An 18088-nucleotide genomic window follows, 5' to 3' on the forward strand; every position below is an offset into this window, starting at 1 on the left:
GTAAGGCTTGTCTCATCTTGTACGCTCACCGACACATTTTTGGAAGGCCTTGAAAGGGAATACAAAACTAGAGAAAAAAAACGTCATAAATTAGCACACAAATTTTTAGATATATTTGAAAAAAAAATCTTTGACCAAATTTAACTATAACTTCTATCAGTATTGACACACATACATGTTACATACACTTTGTTCTTTAACATGTACTTTTTGTATCGAATTTCATCGAAACCATTTACCACGTTGCATGTTAAAAGCTAATAAGGTACATGTACGTTTACAAAAATGTAAAAAAAAAAACCAATTGTGTTACAACCATGCACATTGTAATTATATTGCATACAAACATGTTGTATGCATAAGTACAACAGCGCTGAAGAAGGCCCTATAATGACTGAATATATATTCCACAGAAATTATTTTTGATTTTACTTCGAATTTATTTTGGCCTTTTATTTCGGATTATTAATATACTAGCTTAATACGGTTTTATCTCATTATGAACAAGTACATGTACATGTACATGTTACGGGCTCTTTAAAAGCTACGGAAACTTTATTTGGTCGTAGATCTGAAAAAAAGAATTATATACCATAAATTTAAATTGGTTACTGGTGATTTTTGCTGAACAATTTTGGATTAGAGTTCATGTCATCGCTTCATAATTTATCAGATTTTAATTTATGTAACACCTTGTTGGGTAAAGAAGAAGCTTTTGATTTTTCAAATAGTGATTACGAGGAGTTTAGATTAGGAAATGTAAAAAAAAATTATAGACTTCTGAAAGCAGGTGATCTTTATTGTTGCGATTAAATCTCTACTAATTACTAATTATATAATTATTAGACTTAAACTTGTACATATTTTGTAAATATTTGCTGTTTTGTTTATTGTTTTCATGTTAAATGTCATTCTTTTTGTAATCTTCAGTTTTGGAGGAAATAAAGATAATAATAAACATCACCTCCTGTTTACAGTTTGTTGCCTCAAAATAATAATAACAATGAAAAAAATCTTATGTTTGGAAATGAAATATTTTCATACATGTGTCACGTATTTCTCAAGTTCTAATTGTGTATGTCAGAAATGTACTGAATACCCTAGTCCATATAAACTTTTAGAATATGAAAAAAATACACAAATCAATTTATTTATTTATTTATTTATGTCAAAATTATGTCGAACTACGGAAGCCTGTCACATTGAAAAAAAAAAGTCGTTATAACTACATAGTATATCGTAATAACGACTTAGCTATGTCGTCATATCGACTAAGTATGTCGAAATAACGACTAAGCTATGTCGTTATAACGTAATAGTTAAGATTTTAGCCTATTTGACTCCTGTGACCTTGAATGAAGGTCAAGGTCATTCATTTGAACAAAAATGATAGCCCTTCATGCCAGCATGTCACAGGCCCAATATCAAGTCCCTAGGCCTCTTGGTTATTAAGAAGAATTTGTTTAAAGATTTTAGTCTATTTGACTCCTGTGACCTTGAATGAGAGTCAAGGTCATTCATTTGAATGAACTTGATAACCCTTCATGCCAGCATGTCACAGGTCCAATATCAAGTCCCTAGGCTAGGGCTGAAACGATAAGTAATTTTTGTATTCGATTATTCGGTCACATGTAATCGATTACTAATCGATTAATCGTTTGAATTGAAGGCAACTATATTGAATGAACTATAATCAATGAACTTTTTTATTTCCGTGATCAAAAAAAAATAAAATAAATCAACAACTCTTATATTCAATTAGAATATGAACAAAAACATTCTTTTTATATGATAAACACATGCAATAGTAAAATTTAAATGTTCAAGATTACTGCTCCTTCCGCTCCCCAGCGTCCCGGCGGCGATTAGGCCTCCGTGACGTAACAACATGGAGTCGATCGCTAGTGAAAATTGGCGAACAGCGTGTTGCAAGCTTTCTCATGACATCCACTTTTTCATTGATTAATGACTTTAACTTCCACAGAGACGTAATTTAACAAGTATTTCTCACATCATATATGCTTTGTTGAGTTCAAAACATGTACATAAAGAGATGAAACTCCAGTCAGAATGGCTTACTCAGAAATCCATGATCTGTCAACGTGTTTAGTCAGCTTACAATGCACTGGCTATGCATGTTACGATTAACGATTAATAAAATCTTTAATCGATTATCAGCAATTAGCTTCATTAATCTAATCGCCTCCGATTATTCGACTAATCGTTTCAGCCCTACACTAGGCTTCTTGGTTTTTAAGAAGAATTTGTTTAAATATTTTAGCCTATTTGACTCATGTGACCTTGAATGAAGGTCAAGGTCATTCAATTGAACAAAAATGATATGAACAAAAATGATAGCCCTTCATGCTAGCATGTCACAGGCCCAATATCAAATCCCTAGGCCTCTTGGTTATTAAGAAGAATTTTTTAAAGATTTTAGCCTATTTGACTCCTGTGACCTTGAATGAAAGTCAAGGTCATTCATTTGAATGAACTTGGTAACCCTTCATCCCATCATGTCACTGACCCAATATCAGGTCCCTAGGCCTCTTGGTTATAAGAGGAAGTCATTTAAAGATTTTAGCCTATTTGACTCCTGTGACCTTGAATGAAGATCAAAGTCATTTATTTGAATAAACTTGTTAGCCCTTCATCCTAGCATGCAGCAGCCCCAATATGAGTACCCTTAACCTTTCAGTTCTTGAGAAGAAGTTGTTTATAAGATTTTAGCCTTTTTGACCCCTGTGAACTTGAATGATGGTAAAGGTTATTCATTTGAACAAACTTGTTAGTCCTTCATCCCAATCTAATTAAAATTAGAACTTAGAATTAGATTAGAACCGAGCGGACGGTACGGAGAGCGACATAGAAGTTCTAATTTTAATTAGATTGTCCTTCATCCCAGCATGCCACAGGCCAAATACCAGGTTTCTATGCCTCTTAGTTTTTCACAAGAAGTTAAAAGATTTTAGCCTGTATGACCCCTGTGACCTTAAATGAAGGTCAAAACCATTTGTTTGAACAAACTTGGTAGCTCTTCATCCCAGCATGCCGCAGACCCAATAATATGATACCCTGGGCCTTTTGGTTGTTGAGAAGAAATCGTTTAAAGATTTTAGCCTTTTTGACCCATGTGACCTTGAATGAAGGTCAAGGCTATTCATTTGAACAAACTTGGTAGCTTAGCTGGTAGCCTTCATCCCAGCATGTTACAGGCCAAATATCAGTACCCCGTGCCTTTGGGTTATTGAGAAGTCGTTTGAATGAAAAGTTTACACATGGCATACAGCCCACGGCGCACAGTGCACGACGACGGACGATGCATGATGACAATAGGTCATCCTGACCCTTCAAAAGAATGGATTAACTGCTGCGCTCTCAAATAGGCTTTACCTAAAATCGTCATATTTCATTGTAATACAATTTTTTGGCAGAGTTAGGGTTATGGTCCTAACGTTAAACATGTGCAAAGTAGGCCTACATATTCACGTAACTTTAAACTTCGACTCCGTGTAGTGTACTTACTGTCCTACAAACAGCGCTAATAGTTCGCTGCATCATTTGTTGATGCGAGTGATATTGAATGAAGGTTGAAACAAACACGTGGGTAAACAAGAGTTATTGCCCCGGAAGCTCGATTAGCAGATACGAAAAGAAAGTCAGCAGAATTTAGAAGGACCGGAACACCCACAGTTGAAAGGGTCATTTTTAAACTGATAAATACATCTCTTTTTTACTTTGGCATTATTTAATCTATATGGCATAATAATTTAGTGTAGCTGCTGTCGTAAATTATACTATAATTTGTAACAATATTGATTAATGATCCGTATTAACCTTAGAATTTCCGTTCCGGAATTGGTTTTCTTCTTTATTTAAAAATTGTAATATCCGGTTTATTTTTCATTAGTAAACTTCCGTTAGGGAAGTGGCTATACAAGAAACATGTCACTTAAACATGAATCACCTTATATTTGTACCAAACGAAAATGTCTGACTGTAACATTAGACGTTATTCTGGTGGGAAGTGGTAAGACAATATTTACTATTTATGTATCTTGCCCGTCCTCACTGACCTCAGTCACTTACTCCCATAACACACAGGGACTTGTAACGTAGGTTGTGAGAAAGTCTGATGTGTATACATGTGTACTATATACCATATAAAAGTACAAGGGACAAGAGAAAGTGAAATGAATGCATACAAAATTTGTTACAAGAGAATATGAGTGTTTTTACCTAGATTTTACTGGACATGCAAAACGACATCGATGATATCTGACTGCATTTTCCACGTTCATAGTGAAATAATAAAGGTATGTTAATATATTATTTCGTGTTTGAAGTTGTGTTTTCCATGTCAAAAATTTATTTAAGAATATATTGGTATTAAATATGTACATATTTATCCATGTTTGACGGAATACGGGCGACTTTTGTAGAGGCAGTTGTACCTCTTCCAAGCGAGACGTTGGTTCCCTTGTCCTTTTATATAGTATATAGTACACATGTATACACAACAGACTTTCTCACAACCTACGTTACAAGTCCCTGTGCATAACATCATGAGAGTCGACTGGTCAGCCGTTTTTTTTATCGGACGTAATTTTGCTGACTGTCACACGACGTTATGTTCCAAAAGTGTTATACCTCTAACATTGTTGGAGTACATAGTCACTCAGCTGCCGCTAAAAATTCTTACCCTATACTCAAATATGCTGTAAATCACACAATGTATTTCTGATAATAATTCATCATTTTTTTTTTTCTTCAAAATATCCTATTTATATTCCTTTATCCAAATTACCGACTCAAAGCATTAGGATGATTAATATGAATAAAGCCTTGTAAGAGAGCACCTCTTTGATTTACAAGCAACAGGCGTAACAATGACTACATTTGTTTCCACACACATGTTACCTTTACAGAGCTTCGCTTGCGACCCATTCATTGTCCTGTAAATAAACTGACACACGGATAAAAATCAGAGTTCATTAATATTGCTTCAAATACAAGGCTTGGATATCGAGCTAACATCTCTACTGAAGTAGAGTTGTTCGTTCTTCAAAATGTCTTCTCTAAATATACCATCGAAGCTTGACTTTCCCCAACCCTTGGTGACCACTTTGTGGGGTCGATCTAATACCTCGGTACGTTACAGTTCTACCTTGGCCAGGAGATACTCCGAGTATTATGTGAATTCACTAAAGATCGATAGTGTGATGTTGCCTATGGTAAAATTCTTTTTATTGAGTTTGTGATTTATCAAGCCCTGTTCAGGACATGAGGGTCCGGCGTTCAATTGATGTACCTGTTAAAGAAATTTATAGGGAAAGTACATGTAGATGTTATGGGAAGGTGTTGGAAAAGCAGATTATAACCAATTGCAATATTCAGCGACATGTACTATCCAAGTATTAAAAACAGATGCGTTGGATTTTATGCTGACGATTCCCAATCTGGTTTCCAGAATGTCCAAAAATCTGCACATGTACATCAAGGCCTCAACACCAGCCTTGGCTTCGTTATATCTCTAAGGAACGCAACCTTTCAGCTTTTTGTGACTAGGCAGTAACTGCATTGAAGATTAAATTTTCTTTTTTGTGCCAGTGTTCTATGGAACATAATAAGAGGATCAAAAGAAAATTGCTGTGACATAACAGTGATTTTTCTCCTTATATAACTGGGGTTGATAAACGACCCCATTCCCAATGCCAAACCCCCCTAATTTTTTCCCCAATTACAATGAAAAATTCCTAATCAAATCGCTAAAATAAAACCTGAAAATCTCTCCTCTCGTTGTTTAATCTAAAAACAAACTACTTTGAAAATGTTGTGATGGTCGTCACCTTTTGATAAATTGACACTGTTTACTGTTTTACAATATCTAATCACCTGTAATACCATGTTCGGTAATGTGTAACTTTTTCCCAAAACTGCTCTTTTTGTGATTAAAAATTCCCAATTTGTTACGAAAACATTTTTCACAAAATACCCTGAAAAATCACTGCATAGTACCGTATATTGCCTTTGAATTATATGGACACTTAGTGACTGTGTTTCCCACAGGAAAAAAAAAAAGGGCATAGTGCTGGGTTTTGAAAAGGGCACCTTGACCGTGATAAATAACCATTAGAATGGCCCAAAGGTTATATATATATCGACGACTTTCAATACAAGGGAAAATCTTTAAAATTGTCTTGTTGTTTATTTAAATCTATAGTGACTATACCAGACTAATTTTAATGAAACATTTTCGGGACCATGTGCAGATATGCATGCAGGTTTTTATTTGCAAAGTTTTGGTTGCAATGACCAGGTCACTATATACAAAGGTTTTGGTCGAAATTAATTGTCGGAACAACTTTTCCTACTCTACCACATTATTTTCAATGAAACATAGCTGTAGTGTTGGAGACCATATAAGTAGAAGTGGTTATCATGGTAACCAGGGCACTATACTTCACAAACTGTGACAGGTTTCTAAAGTTGCCTGGACAACTTAAACTCAATTTATCACTCTGTTTGATGAAGGTTCTGACAACATCCCATTAGAGATCATATTCTGATAACTTTTCACCTTTCTCTAATGTAATTTACATGTCTATGAATGACTGTTGTTATTACTTTGTATTTCAGTCGCCTTTCTCTGATGTAATTTATATTATAATTATATGTCTATGTATGAGTGTTGTTATTATTTCAGTTGCCCTGTGTGCGGGACTTGTTCATCAGTTGATGACTCCCTATCATCGTGGATTTTACTGCAATGATGAAAGTATCGGTTACCCTTTCCACAGTTCTACGATACCATCGTCAGTGCTTTACGGAGTAGGATTTGGGCTCAACTTTTTACTGGTTAGTATACTGTAAACTAACTTATTATTGTGTGAGATTTAATTTAAAGTATATTTCGCGGGCAGTGAGAAAAATTTTGAAAATAATTGCCTATAGAGAATATCCATCTGTCTATTGTCAGACATAGATCAATCTTTGGTGGGCACCACGATCCCTCTGGGATCTCTAGTCAAAAATAACTACCGTAATTGACCGCAAATAAGACCCCCCCTCCCAGAGAAGAAATAAAGGTCAAAAGTGGTGGGAGGTCTTATTTGCGGACATCCCCTCTTAGTTTGGAAATGTGTCAAAATAGGTAAAGGACCTTATTTGCAGAAGGGTTTTATTTGCGGTCGAATATGGTAAGAGCCCTAGAGACCTGATATTCAATGAGCCTGTAGGATGCTGGCATAAAGGGCTACCAAGTTTGTTCAAATAAATGAGCTTGACCTTCATTCAAAGTAACATGGGTCAAAACGCTAAAATCTTTAAACAACGTCATGTCAATGTCTGTACTTATAAATGACCCCAACCTTCTTTCAAAGTCACAGGGGTCAAATAGACTTAAATCTTTAAACAACTTTGATTCTTGTTAATAATTAAGAGGCCTAATTAAGGATCTGATATTGAGGCTGTAACATATGTTGGGATAAAGAACTACCAAGTTTGTTCATATGAATGTCCTTGACCTTTATCAAAGTTCAAAGGAATCAAATATATTAAATGTAATAGGCTACACTCTTTAACAACTTACTGCATACATGTACTTCAGTTCAACTATATGTTGTATTGTTTAACCATAATAGTCAGTGGGAACTGATTAAAGTTTCTATATTTTCAGTTTTTCATTATTGAAGCATTGTGGCTTCCTAAAACTACAGATGAGTGGAAATCATCCTCTTCCTCCTCCTCAGCAGACGATCATGAGAACCATAACAGTCCGGAGAAAGCTCCATCTCGTTTGATTTTCTATCTTTGTGCTGTATATAACATCATTTTACCGTTCTTGTTTGGGGCTGCACTGGAGTTCCTGGCTCGTGGCTTGACAAAGTACCTACTGGGTAGACTTCGACCTCATTTCTTGTCAGTTTGCCAACCTGACCCCAGCACGTTTAACTGTAGTACTGGCTACATAGAGGAGTATAAGTGTACTGGTGACCCAGATCTCGTATACCAAGCCAGGTAGGTCAATCATGGGGGTTAAAGTTCAAAGGTCTTTTATTGTGGTTCAGGATACCTAAATGAATAAAAAAAACTAATTATGTTTTTGAAAAAAATTAATGCATCTCCCCACTTATTTCAGATAATTTTCTTAGTCAAGAAAGTGTGGTGATATATTAAAAAGAAGAAAGATATTTTAGATCTAATTCAGGCTAAATAAAAATGTAGATATAATTTTTAGCTTACCTGGTCCAGACCAAAGAGAGCTTATGAATGCCATATCTCAGCATCCTGAATCCGCCTGTCCATCAACCATCGACTTCTTTTTATAACCCCTGGTCAGAATTTAACAAAATTTGATTGGAAGCATCCTTATGGGGTACTGCGTGAAAATTGCACAAATATTTGGGCTGAACCCCAACTAAGCATTCAATAACTCTAGATCTCATATTGCAATGGTAGCATCCTTATTCCCGGGGGCCTGAAGGGCAGGGTCAAAAGAATCAATTTGGCTATTTCCATATAATGACTTCTTGTCTGAAACAAAGCATTCAATAGCACTCATAATGCAATCATGTAGCATCCTTATGAGGTGGGGATTCAAAATTGTACAAATCGTGGGGCCAAAAGGGCAGATTTTGCTATTTCAAATTGCAAGAATTTTTATAATTACTAATTAAACCATGTGAGCAACACAGGTCCTCTGGACCTCTTATTTTATTTATAGTCATACCATCAATATTGAACACCCCTTTTGTGGCTACTAAATTTTGCGATTTTCTTGGTGTAGATATATAATAATTATTAACTGAGCAACACAGGTCCTCTGGACCTCTTATTTTATTTATAGTCATACCATCAATATTGAACACCCCTTTTGTGGCTACTAAATTTTGCGATTTTCTTGGTGTAGATATATAATAATTATTAACAGAGATAAATTTTCACAAATTTATTTGGATCGCAAAAGTCACAAAAGTAATTATAAATTGTATGCGAAAGGAAGATGTTTTTCAGTAATCCTCATGAACCTTCCTTGTTTACAGATTGTCCTTCCCTTCTGGACATGCATCTTTCTCAGTCTACAGTATGCTGTTTTTAATTGTGAGTACAATCCTATTGGACAGTGCAAAATCATACACTTTAAATCCTCCAGAGATGATGCATTAATAACTTGTCTATGGAAATATACCAGAATGGGAAAAAGTTTCTACTCCTTGTTATTCAAGACTATAAAGATTAAAGTGATTATTCAGTGAAGCAAATTTTGAGACATAACCGCAAAGCAAATTATTATATATTTACTTTCCTTATGAAAAGTAAAGCATAAAATATTGACAAATTCCACGTTATTGTTAATGATTTTAATTGATACCGATGAGATTCTCTGATGGTATAGTTATATGATTAAGCAGGTTTGATGTATATATTGCTATATTCACAACTCCCAAAAGGTCATCCTCGATACTCCAGGGGTTCCGATCACTTACGATCTCTACACCCCTGGACTATCTCATCGTAAAACTGGAGGCAACAGAACAGAACAGGTAATTTAGTCCTTTGATGTACATCAAAAGAGCCGTATAACGGTACACTGTGGTTGACTATGTGGCTTTGAAGTTGGGCGTCGCTCTCTCTGTAGTCTTCAAAGAAAATCTTTGCTGGTCTGTGATTGGTCAAATATTTTCCGCTGAGCTGCCTTCAATTTCACTATGAGATAGTCCAGGGGTGTAGAGATCGTAAGTGATCGGAACCCCTGGAGTATCGAGGATGCCAAAAGGTTCACAAATGCAAAACATATATATTCTGTTTTTGGATATTACAGAGTTACCTCTGATAGGTATCCATGGTGATGTCATTATTTTGTGAGCGAAAAATAATGTTTTTTTCTGAAAAGTATCATGTTACATACGCTTGCAAACACATGACGTCACAATCAAACCTAGCTGCCAGGGCTGATAACTCTATAATATGCAAATACAGGATATACATATATACAAGCTACATGCTAATTGCCTGTTTTATAATTCTTAAAAATTACACTGATATAAGAGCGATTGGAATAGTTGTAGACATATGGTAGATATTTATATCATTTACATTGTATTTCAGTTGTACATCCAGGCACGTATGAGATGGAGACAGGCTGTCATCATACGCCCCTGGGTACAGTTGATACTTTTTCTCATGGCGTTATACACGTGTATCTCCCGAATCTTTGACTACAAGCATCATTGGAGCGACGTACTAGCTGGAGCAATCTGGGGAATTCTGGCCGCAGTTTTTGTGGTAAGTTCAAGTTTTAATTGTAATCCTTTAATGCTCCTTTAATATAATTAAACACAGTTTATCAAATATAAACTCAATACCACTTTGTTATGAACAATCTTAAAACAGGGGTTAAAAAGGCTGAAATATTTTAACAACTTCCTGTCAATAACTAAGAGCCCTAGAGACCTGATATTGGGCCTGTAGCATGCTAACATGCTACAATCTGTAAACAACTTACTGTTTATTTCTGTTTTACTATGTATTGTATTAACAGTCAGATAACCATTGAGACCCATTGGGCCTCTTGTTAAACTATATGCCAGTCAGTTTCAGGTCTGATTTTCGTTTGGTTAAACATTATAGTTATTATGATATTTTATTTGACGCATTTTATAAAGGTGTTCTTTTTTACTTTATTTTAGGTGTTTAAAGTGTCAAGTTTGTTTCCACGATCCAGATATATCTGTTCACCTTCGGGATTTCATCATACGTTTACCACAAAACTGTGACATCACTGCAACATGTGACTTCAAATTGACATTACATCAAAATATGAAGTTATATCAAACTCTAAAATGACATCAAAATCTTGCATCAAATTAACCTGAAATAACATCAAACTCTGGACATGAAAGCAAAATCTAACACAACAAAAACAACAAAGTTAAAATATGACATCACATTTGACTCGGACATTACGTAAAAATTCTGACATCACAACAATCCTGACATTAACTCTTGACATAAAATCAAACCTACATATGTATATACTATAAACTAACATCACATTAAATCAGCTCACAGAATATCAAAACCTGATGTCAGAACAAACTGAGATTACGCTATTGCCAGATCTAGACTTTAACTGAGAACAGACTTTGATATCACAACAAACCAAGACATCGCATCAAACTCTGACATTGTTGAAATCGATATAAAGACATCATATCACATCCATATTCCTTACATTTACGTGTTATTATATGGTTACTATACTGTTGTTATAGAAGAACGAAGGGTAGTTAATTAAGGAGGCTCAACTGTAGATGTGATTGTTTATCATATGAGGGGTATATGTATCCTAGTTGTTATTTATTAGATTTTTTAATCGGATTAATTTTATGTTGTAAAATATTTTTATGTTTAAGATATACATGTACATAATTATGTTGTAAATAATGTTGAATGCATTGAATCAATGTTATTTTTAATTTCTAAATACTTGTGTTTAAGTCAGTATAAATGCATGTAATATATCCTTGATGCACCAGGGCTTACTATCACTGTCATTATATTTGCCCCTGGATAATACATGTACATTGTAGCAAAACTGAAAGTAACAAAAGACATAGATAATATGGTCCTTTGATGCACATAAAAAAATCAAATAACGGTAAACTGGTTGACTGTGTGGCTTTGAAGTTGGGCATTGCTTTTAAATTTCCATGTAATCTTCAAATGCAATCTGTGCAGGTCTGTGGATATAACATCAGTGATAGTAACAGCTCAAAGTTTTATAGGATGATGGTTTTATCTACTCTGTCTCATGAGAACAACAATTGATTATGTAATTAGTTATATACTGTACTATAAACCAACTTGTTTTCTCGTTCAATTTACTTTTGCAAATTTCACAATTGACTGACATTGGTGAAAGTTAATTTCTATGAATTGTAATTAATATGACCTAGCTATAGATGATCCAACTAAGGTTACTTTAATAGACACAAAGTTACGTGTATAATACTTCTGAAACAGATTTAACCTTTTTTTTTTCAGTGATTTTTTTATGACATTTTACGAAACACCTTTATGAGGACCTCACAATAAATATCTTAAAATAGATAAAATTTTTCCTCTAAAACTTTGGTTTATTTTAAGTTTTACTGCAACTCTTATATCGTCTGTGAAATTGTTTTGAAACGGAAATTGCAAAATTTAATAGCACGAATAAAAGTTGGTTTATAATTGTCAGTTATGATCAACATCATACACATCCATAAAATGTCAGTAAGATTTATAGTGGGGGCGAGGGCACAGCCTGAGTATCGTTATATTTCTGGACATGTAGTTAAAAAAAAAACCAAGATGGCCACCACATTTACCATTTTGAATCAAAATCATCCCCAGTACCACTGGTGCCGTTTTCACATGAGCTGTCCTTTTAAATTTGGTACTCTTGCCAGACACACCATGGCTATGTGACCACTTTTGGTTTTAGTGAAACTTTTCCTTGCCATCCGAATTATTAGGGTAACTCTTGTACTCTCTTTCACACAGAGCACTTATTGGATGAAATTAATTTAATTTAATAAGTAGGAAGTTTAATGGAAAAACTATAGAAAGAAATGATAAAGGCCCACTACCTTTCCAAAATCACTTTTGATTTTTGAAATGAGAAAAACGATATTGATAATTTGCATACCGTTAATACTACACTTATTATAACCTTCTGACCAAATGAATTAAAATAAATCAAATGTTAATTTTCATAACATGGGTCATCTTATGTTTCGCGCCATCGTCTTAACTACCACTCTTTTAACAAGAGGCCCAAGGGCCTTAACGGTCATCTGACTCATGGCACAAAACAACAGTCACAGTATAATGGAGTGGTTAACAATTAAAATAAGCAATACAATGAACTCCTTTTTTGAATATGTAAGTTTCTGAAATAGGTAAAGGTCATTTGTTGAACAAACTTGGTAGCCCTTCATCCATATATGGTATTAACCCATTCAAGGATGAAGGAGGAGTCGGATTTCAAGCCAAATTTCAGCAAAGCTCCCATTTTGGACCCCTGACGTTCTATCCCCATGGGTCTTACCTTGTCCTTTATAAAATATGTTCCCCCTTCTGAGCCCCACCCCTATGTCCCCTAGGGTCTGACCTAACTCGTTTATATTAAATATGATTGTCCTTCCCCAGTGATGTTTCACACAAAACATGGATGCATTAATCCACTCAAGGGTTAGGAAGGAGTAGGCTTTTAAAGCAAAATTTAATCAAAATTCCCCATTCTGAGCCCCGCCCCTCTGTCCCCAGGGGTCGGACCTAACTTGTTTATATAAAATATGACAGTCCTTCCTCTACGATCTTTTACACAAAATATGGATGAAATCCACTCAAGGGTTAAGGAGGAGTAGGATTTTAAAGCTAAAACAAGTACATGTACTCATTGTAATGGACACTAATACATAATCCCCCAAATGACCCTCTCCCTCCCCCTCCCCATCTCCACCTGCGACAAATTAAGAATGCAGTTGCACAGTGTATGAACATTTTGAAAGAAATTTTGAGGTACTTTTACATTCAATGAATTGCAGACAAAAATTTGAAAACAGGAGGCTAGGAGGTTTGCCCAGCAAAAATCTTTCAAAATTTTTATCATACTGATAAGCATCCCTTTATAACCCTTTATACTAAATTTCATTGAAATCAGAGACCGGAATATAAAAGCAGGAAGTAGGCCCAGTGGCCATCTTGGAATACCAAAATCTTTACCAAAATGTTTGCATGTTGTTCGCCATCCCTTAAAACCTCTACAGACTAATTTTTGTTGAGATCAGAGACTGAAACCTGGAAACAGGAAGTGGGCTCACATGTCATCTTGGAATATAAAATCTTTATATAAAATATGATTGTCCTTCCCTAATGATGTTTTTCGCCAAATATGGATAAAATCCTCTCAAAGTTGAGCAGGAGTAAGATTTTAAAGCTAAAATTAAGAAAATTTGCCCTTTTGGGGCCCCACACCTCAGCCCCTAGGGGTCGGACCTTTCTCATTTATATAAAAAAATAATTGTCCTTCCCCAATGATGTTTCACACCAAATATGGATGAAATCCATATAAGGATGAAGGAGGAATAGGATTTTAAAGCTTAAATTAAGAAAATTTGCCCTTTTGGAGCCCCGCCCCGCTGACCCTAGGGGTCAGACCAGGTTCATTTATATAAAATATGATTGTCTTTCCCAAATGATGTTTCATACCAAATATGGATGAAATCCATCTAAGGATGAAGGAGGAGTAGGATTTTAAAGCTTAAATTAAGAAAATTTACCCTTTTGGGGCCCCGCCCCTCTGACCCTAGGGGTGGGACCTATCCCATTTATATAAAATATGATTATACTTCTCATATGATGTTTTAAACCTAATATGGATGAAATCCATCCAAGGATGAAGGAGGAATAGGATTTTAAAGTTTAAATTAAGAAAATTTGCCCTTTTGGGGCCCCGCCCCTCTGACCCTAGGGGTCAGACCAGGTTCATTTATATAAAATATGATTGTCTTTCCCAAATGATGTTTCATACCAAATATGGATGAAATCCATCTAAGGATGAAGGAGGAGTAGGATTTTAAAGCTTAAATTAAGAAAATTTACCCTTTTGGGGCCCCGCCCCTCTGACCCTAGGGGTGGGACCTATCCCATTTATATAAAATATGATTATACTTCTCATATGATGTTTTAAACCTAATATGGATGAAATCCATCCAAGGATGAAGGAGGAATAGGATTTTAAAGTTTAAATTAAGAAAATTTGCCCTTTTGGGGCCCCGCCCCTCAACCCCTAGGGGTCGGACCTATCCCATTTATATAAAATATGATTATACTTCTCATATGATGTTTTAAACCTAATATGGATGAAATCCATCCAAGGATGAAGGAGGAATAGGATTTTAAAGTTTAAATTAAGAAAATTTGCCCTTTTGGGGCCCCGCCCCTCAACCCCTAGGGGTCGGACCAAGCTCATTTATATAAAATATGATTGTCTTTCCCCAATAATGTTTCACACCAAATATGGATGAAATCCATCCAAGGATGAAGGAGGAGTAAGATTTTAAAGCTAAAATTAAGAAAATTTGCCCTTTTGGGGCCCCGCCCCTCTGACCCTAGGGGTCGGACCAGGCTCATTTATATAAAATATGATTGTCCTTCCCTAATGATGTTTCATACTAAATATGGATGAAATCAACCCAAGGATGAAGGAGGAGTAGGATTTTAAAGCTTAAAATAAGAAAATTTGCCCTTTTGGGGCCCCGCCCCTCAACCCCTAGGGGTCGGACCAAGCTCATTTATATAAAATATGATTGTCTTTCCCCAATAATGTTTCACACCAAATATGGAAGAAATCCATCCAAGGATGAAGGAGGAGTAGGATTTTAAAGCTTAAAATAAGAAAATTTGCCCTTTTGGGCCCTGCCCCTCTGACCCTAGGGGTCGGACCAGGCTCATTTATAAAAAATATGACTGTCCTTCCCTAATGATGTTTCACACCAAATATGGATGATATCAACCCAAGGATGAAGGAGGAGTAGGATTTTAAAGCTTAAAATAAGAAAATTTGCCCTTTTGGGGCCCCACCCCTCAGACCCTAGGGGTCGGACCAAGCTCATTTATATAAAATATGATTGTCTTTCCCCAATAATGTTTCACACCAAATATGGAAGAAATCCATCCAAGGATGAAGGAGGAGTAGGATTTTAAAGCTTAAAATAAGAAAATTTGCCCTTTTGGGCCCTGCCCCTCTGACCCTAGGGGTCGGACCAGGCTCATTTATAAAAAATATGACTGTCCTTCCCTAATGAAGTTTCACACCAAATATGGATGATATCAACCCAAGGATGAAGGAGGAGTAGGATTTTTAAGCTTAAAATAAGAAAATTTGCCCTTTTGGGGCCCCACCCCTCAGCCCCTAGGGGTCGGACCAGGCTCATTTATATAAAATATGATTGTCCTTCCCCAATGATGTTTCAAACCAAATATGGATGAAATCCATCAAAGGATGAAGGAGGAGTAGGCTTTTGTATAAATAGTCTTACGCACGACGCACGGCACACGACGACGGACGAAACATGATGACAATAGGTCATCCTGACCTTCGGTCAGATGACCTAATAATAGTTAACTACAATGTGTATATATCCCGCCGTCATCCTAATTACTATACGTAAGTTGACTACCACTGTGCCAGACGTTAACAGCTGTTAACATAGATTATACAGGAAGACTTTGTTTGGTATAACATAATCTTGGGCCATCTATATATATTTTCTTGTGTTATTTTTGCTTTTAAGAAAGGTTTCGGAAAGGTAGTGCATATGGGTCTTTAAAAGTGGTCTCTTTTCACAGATGACCCTTCAAAACAAGTGGAATTATACAGAGGTTTAATTGTAACACTGATTATCATTTTCATGCATATACACAGTCACTTTCAGTCAGGATCAGTAACTTTAAGGGTCAGCCGTTCCTTAGGACCAGATGGGGAAAAATCCTTAAGGATTGAGGTGTTCGTAAGAAAGAAATGAAAACCTGTGATTGTAATAACTCATCTTTTTACACATACATATACCAGATTAATTTATATCAAAAATAGCATAATGCGTATACATAAGTAACTTTTTAAGCTAGTATCAATAAAATGATATCTTACTTGCCATAATAATTTATTGACCTGTTTCATGGAAATTGTATTTTACATTTGTTGATGATATGAGATTACAAGAATTGTTGGTATCATTTGTAATCTTCATGCATCATCTAGAGAGATTTTAATTTTAATTGTTGAGGGCTTTCTGAAAACAATTTTTTCATTAAAAACCCTTCTATTTTACCTCATAATCAATACTTGCAATAGTTTTAATTAATGAGCATGAGTGTCCCAATTTTTGTCTTCGATTATATATATTACTTTTTTATGCATTCTTTGATAATTTACAAAGCAATCACCTTGTATTGGCTTTTAAGAAATGTAAAGCAAATATAATGACTTATAAATCATTTTTGTGTTTGAAAGGCCTATACACAAGCATCAGACATGTTTCGATTGTTTCATTTTGTAAACATATATTTGTTACTGTTTTTTTTAACTATAGGAGATTAATATAATGGTGATACAGGTCCTGGAGACCTCTTGTTAATAATAACATGGAGATTAAAAATATTCCACAAAAATGAAATATAGTGTGTTTGTTGTTCGAAACATGTTCTAATCATTAATTTTAAAATCTTGATAACAACAAGAGATCCCAGAGGGATCATGGTGCCTACCAAAGAATGATTTATCACATATAATTGTAATTGGCCTGTCCAGCCATGTCATAAACATCATAATACACATGACATTGTGTAATACAATGTAACACTATCATGACGTCACATGTAGTTTTTACGTCATAATATATATATGACGTCGCATGATTGTTTCAGTAGACGGAAACATCATATCCTAGCCGGATTTCTACTGTTTTATATAAATATGAAATTTAAAGTTTTGCTTATATTTCTATTCATAAAAGTTATTTGATAAATAGAATCTTACACTCGTGACACTATGTGATTTGAAATTTATCAAACTCGTTAAATAATATATGCCACTCGCCTAAAGGCTTGTGGCATATTAAATTATTGAACTCGTTTGATAAATTTCATATCACCAAGTCACTCATGTAAGATCCTCTATTTCTTTCATACCTACAAGTAATACTGGCTGGTCTAGGGCACTTACACTCATGTCGCCTGAGGCTGTATTGCATGGCTGTAAGTCAACAAAATCTTATTTCCTCGGTAAAATTTTAACATTTTTTTTCACAAAATTGATCTTGTTGGTCATCTTGTTGATCGATCAGTAACAAAATGCAAAATGCACAACTAAAATTTGAGACAGATCCGTTTAGTACTATCTGAGAATAGCGATGACAAACTTTAACACAAAGGTGATTGGAATAGCCCACCATGGTGGCTAAAAATTGTAGTAAAAAGTAAAACCTATCTGATTAAATCTACATGTGTACTGGTAAATTGACATTGAGTATCAATC

General features: G+C 35.1%; 1 protein-coding gene across 1 annotated transcript; it reads left to right on the forward strand.

The window, feature by feature from the left end:
* Positions 1-3307: 3307 nt before the first annotated feature.
* Positions 3308-12764, forward strand: LOC138329982 (phospholipid phosphatase 1-like). The gene is made up of 6 exons (XM_069277295.1): positions 3308-4030; positions 6707-6858; positions 7679-8019; positions 9045-9102; positions 10111-10287; positions 10692-12764. The coding sequence occupies exons 1-6, from the start codon at positions 3946-3948 to the stop codon at positions 10776-10778; spliced, it is 900 nt and encodes a 299-aa protein (XP_069133396.1). The 5' UTR covers positions 3308-3945; the 3' UTR covers positions 10779-12764.
* The last annotated feature ends 5324 nt before the right edge of the window (positions 12765-18088 follow it).

Source organism: Argopecten irradians, chromosome 8, assembly GCF_041381155.1.
Source record: "Argopecten irradians isolate NY chromosome 8, Ai_NY, whole genome shotgun sequence".
Lineage (NCBI taxonomy): Eukaryota > Metazoa > Mollusca > Bivalvia > Pectinida > Pectinidae > Argopecten > Argopecten irradians.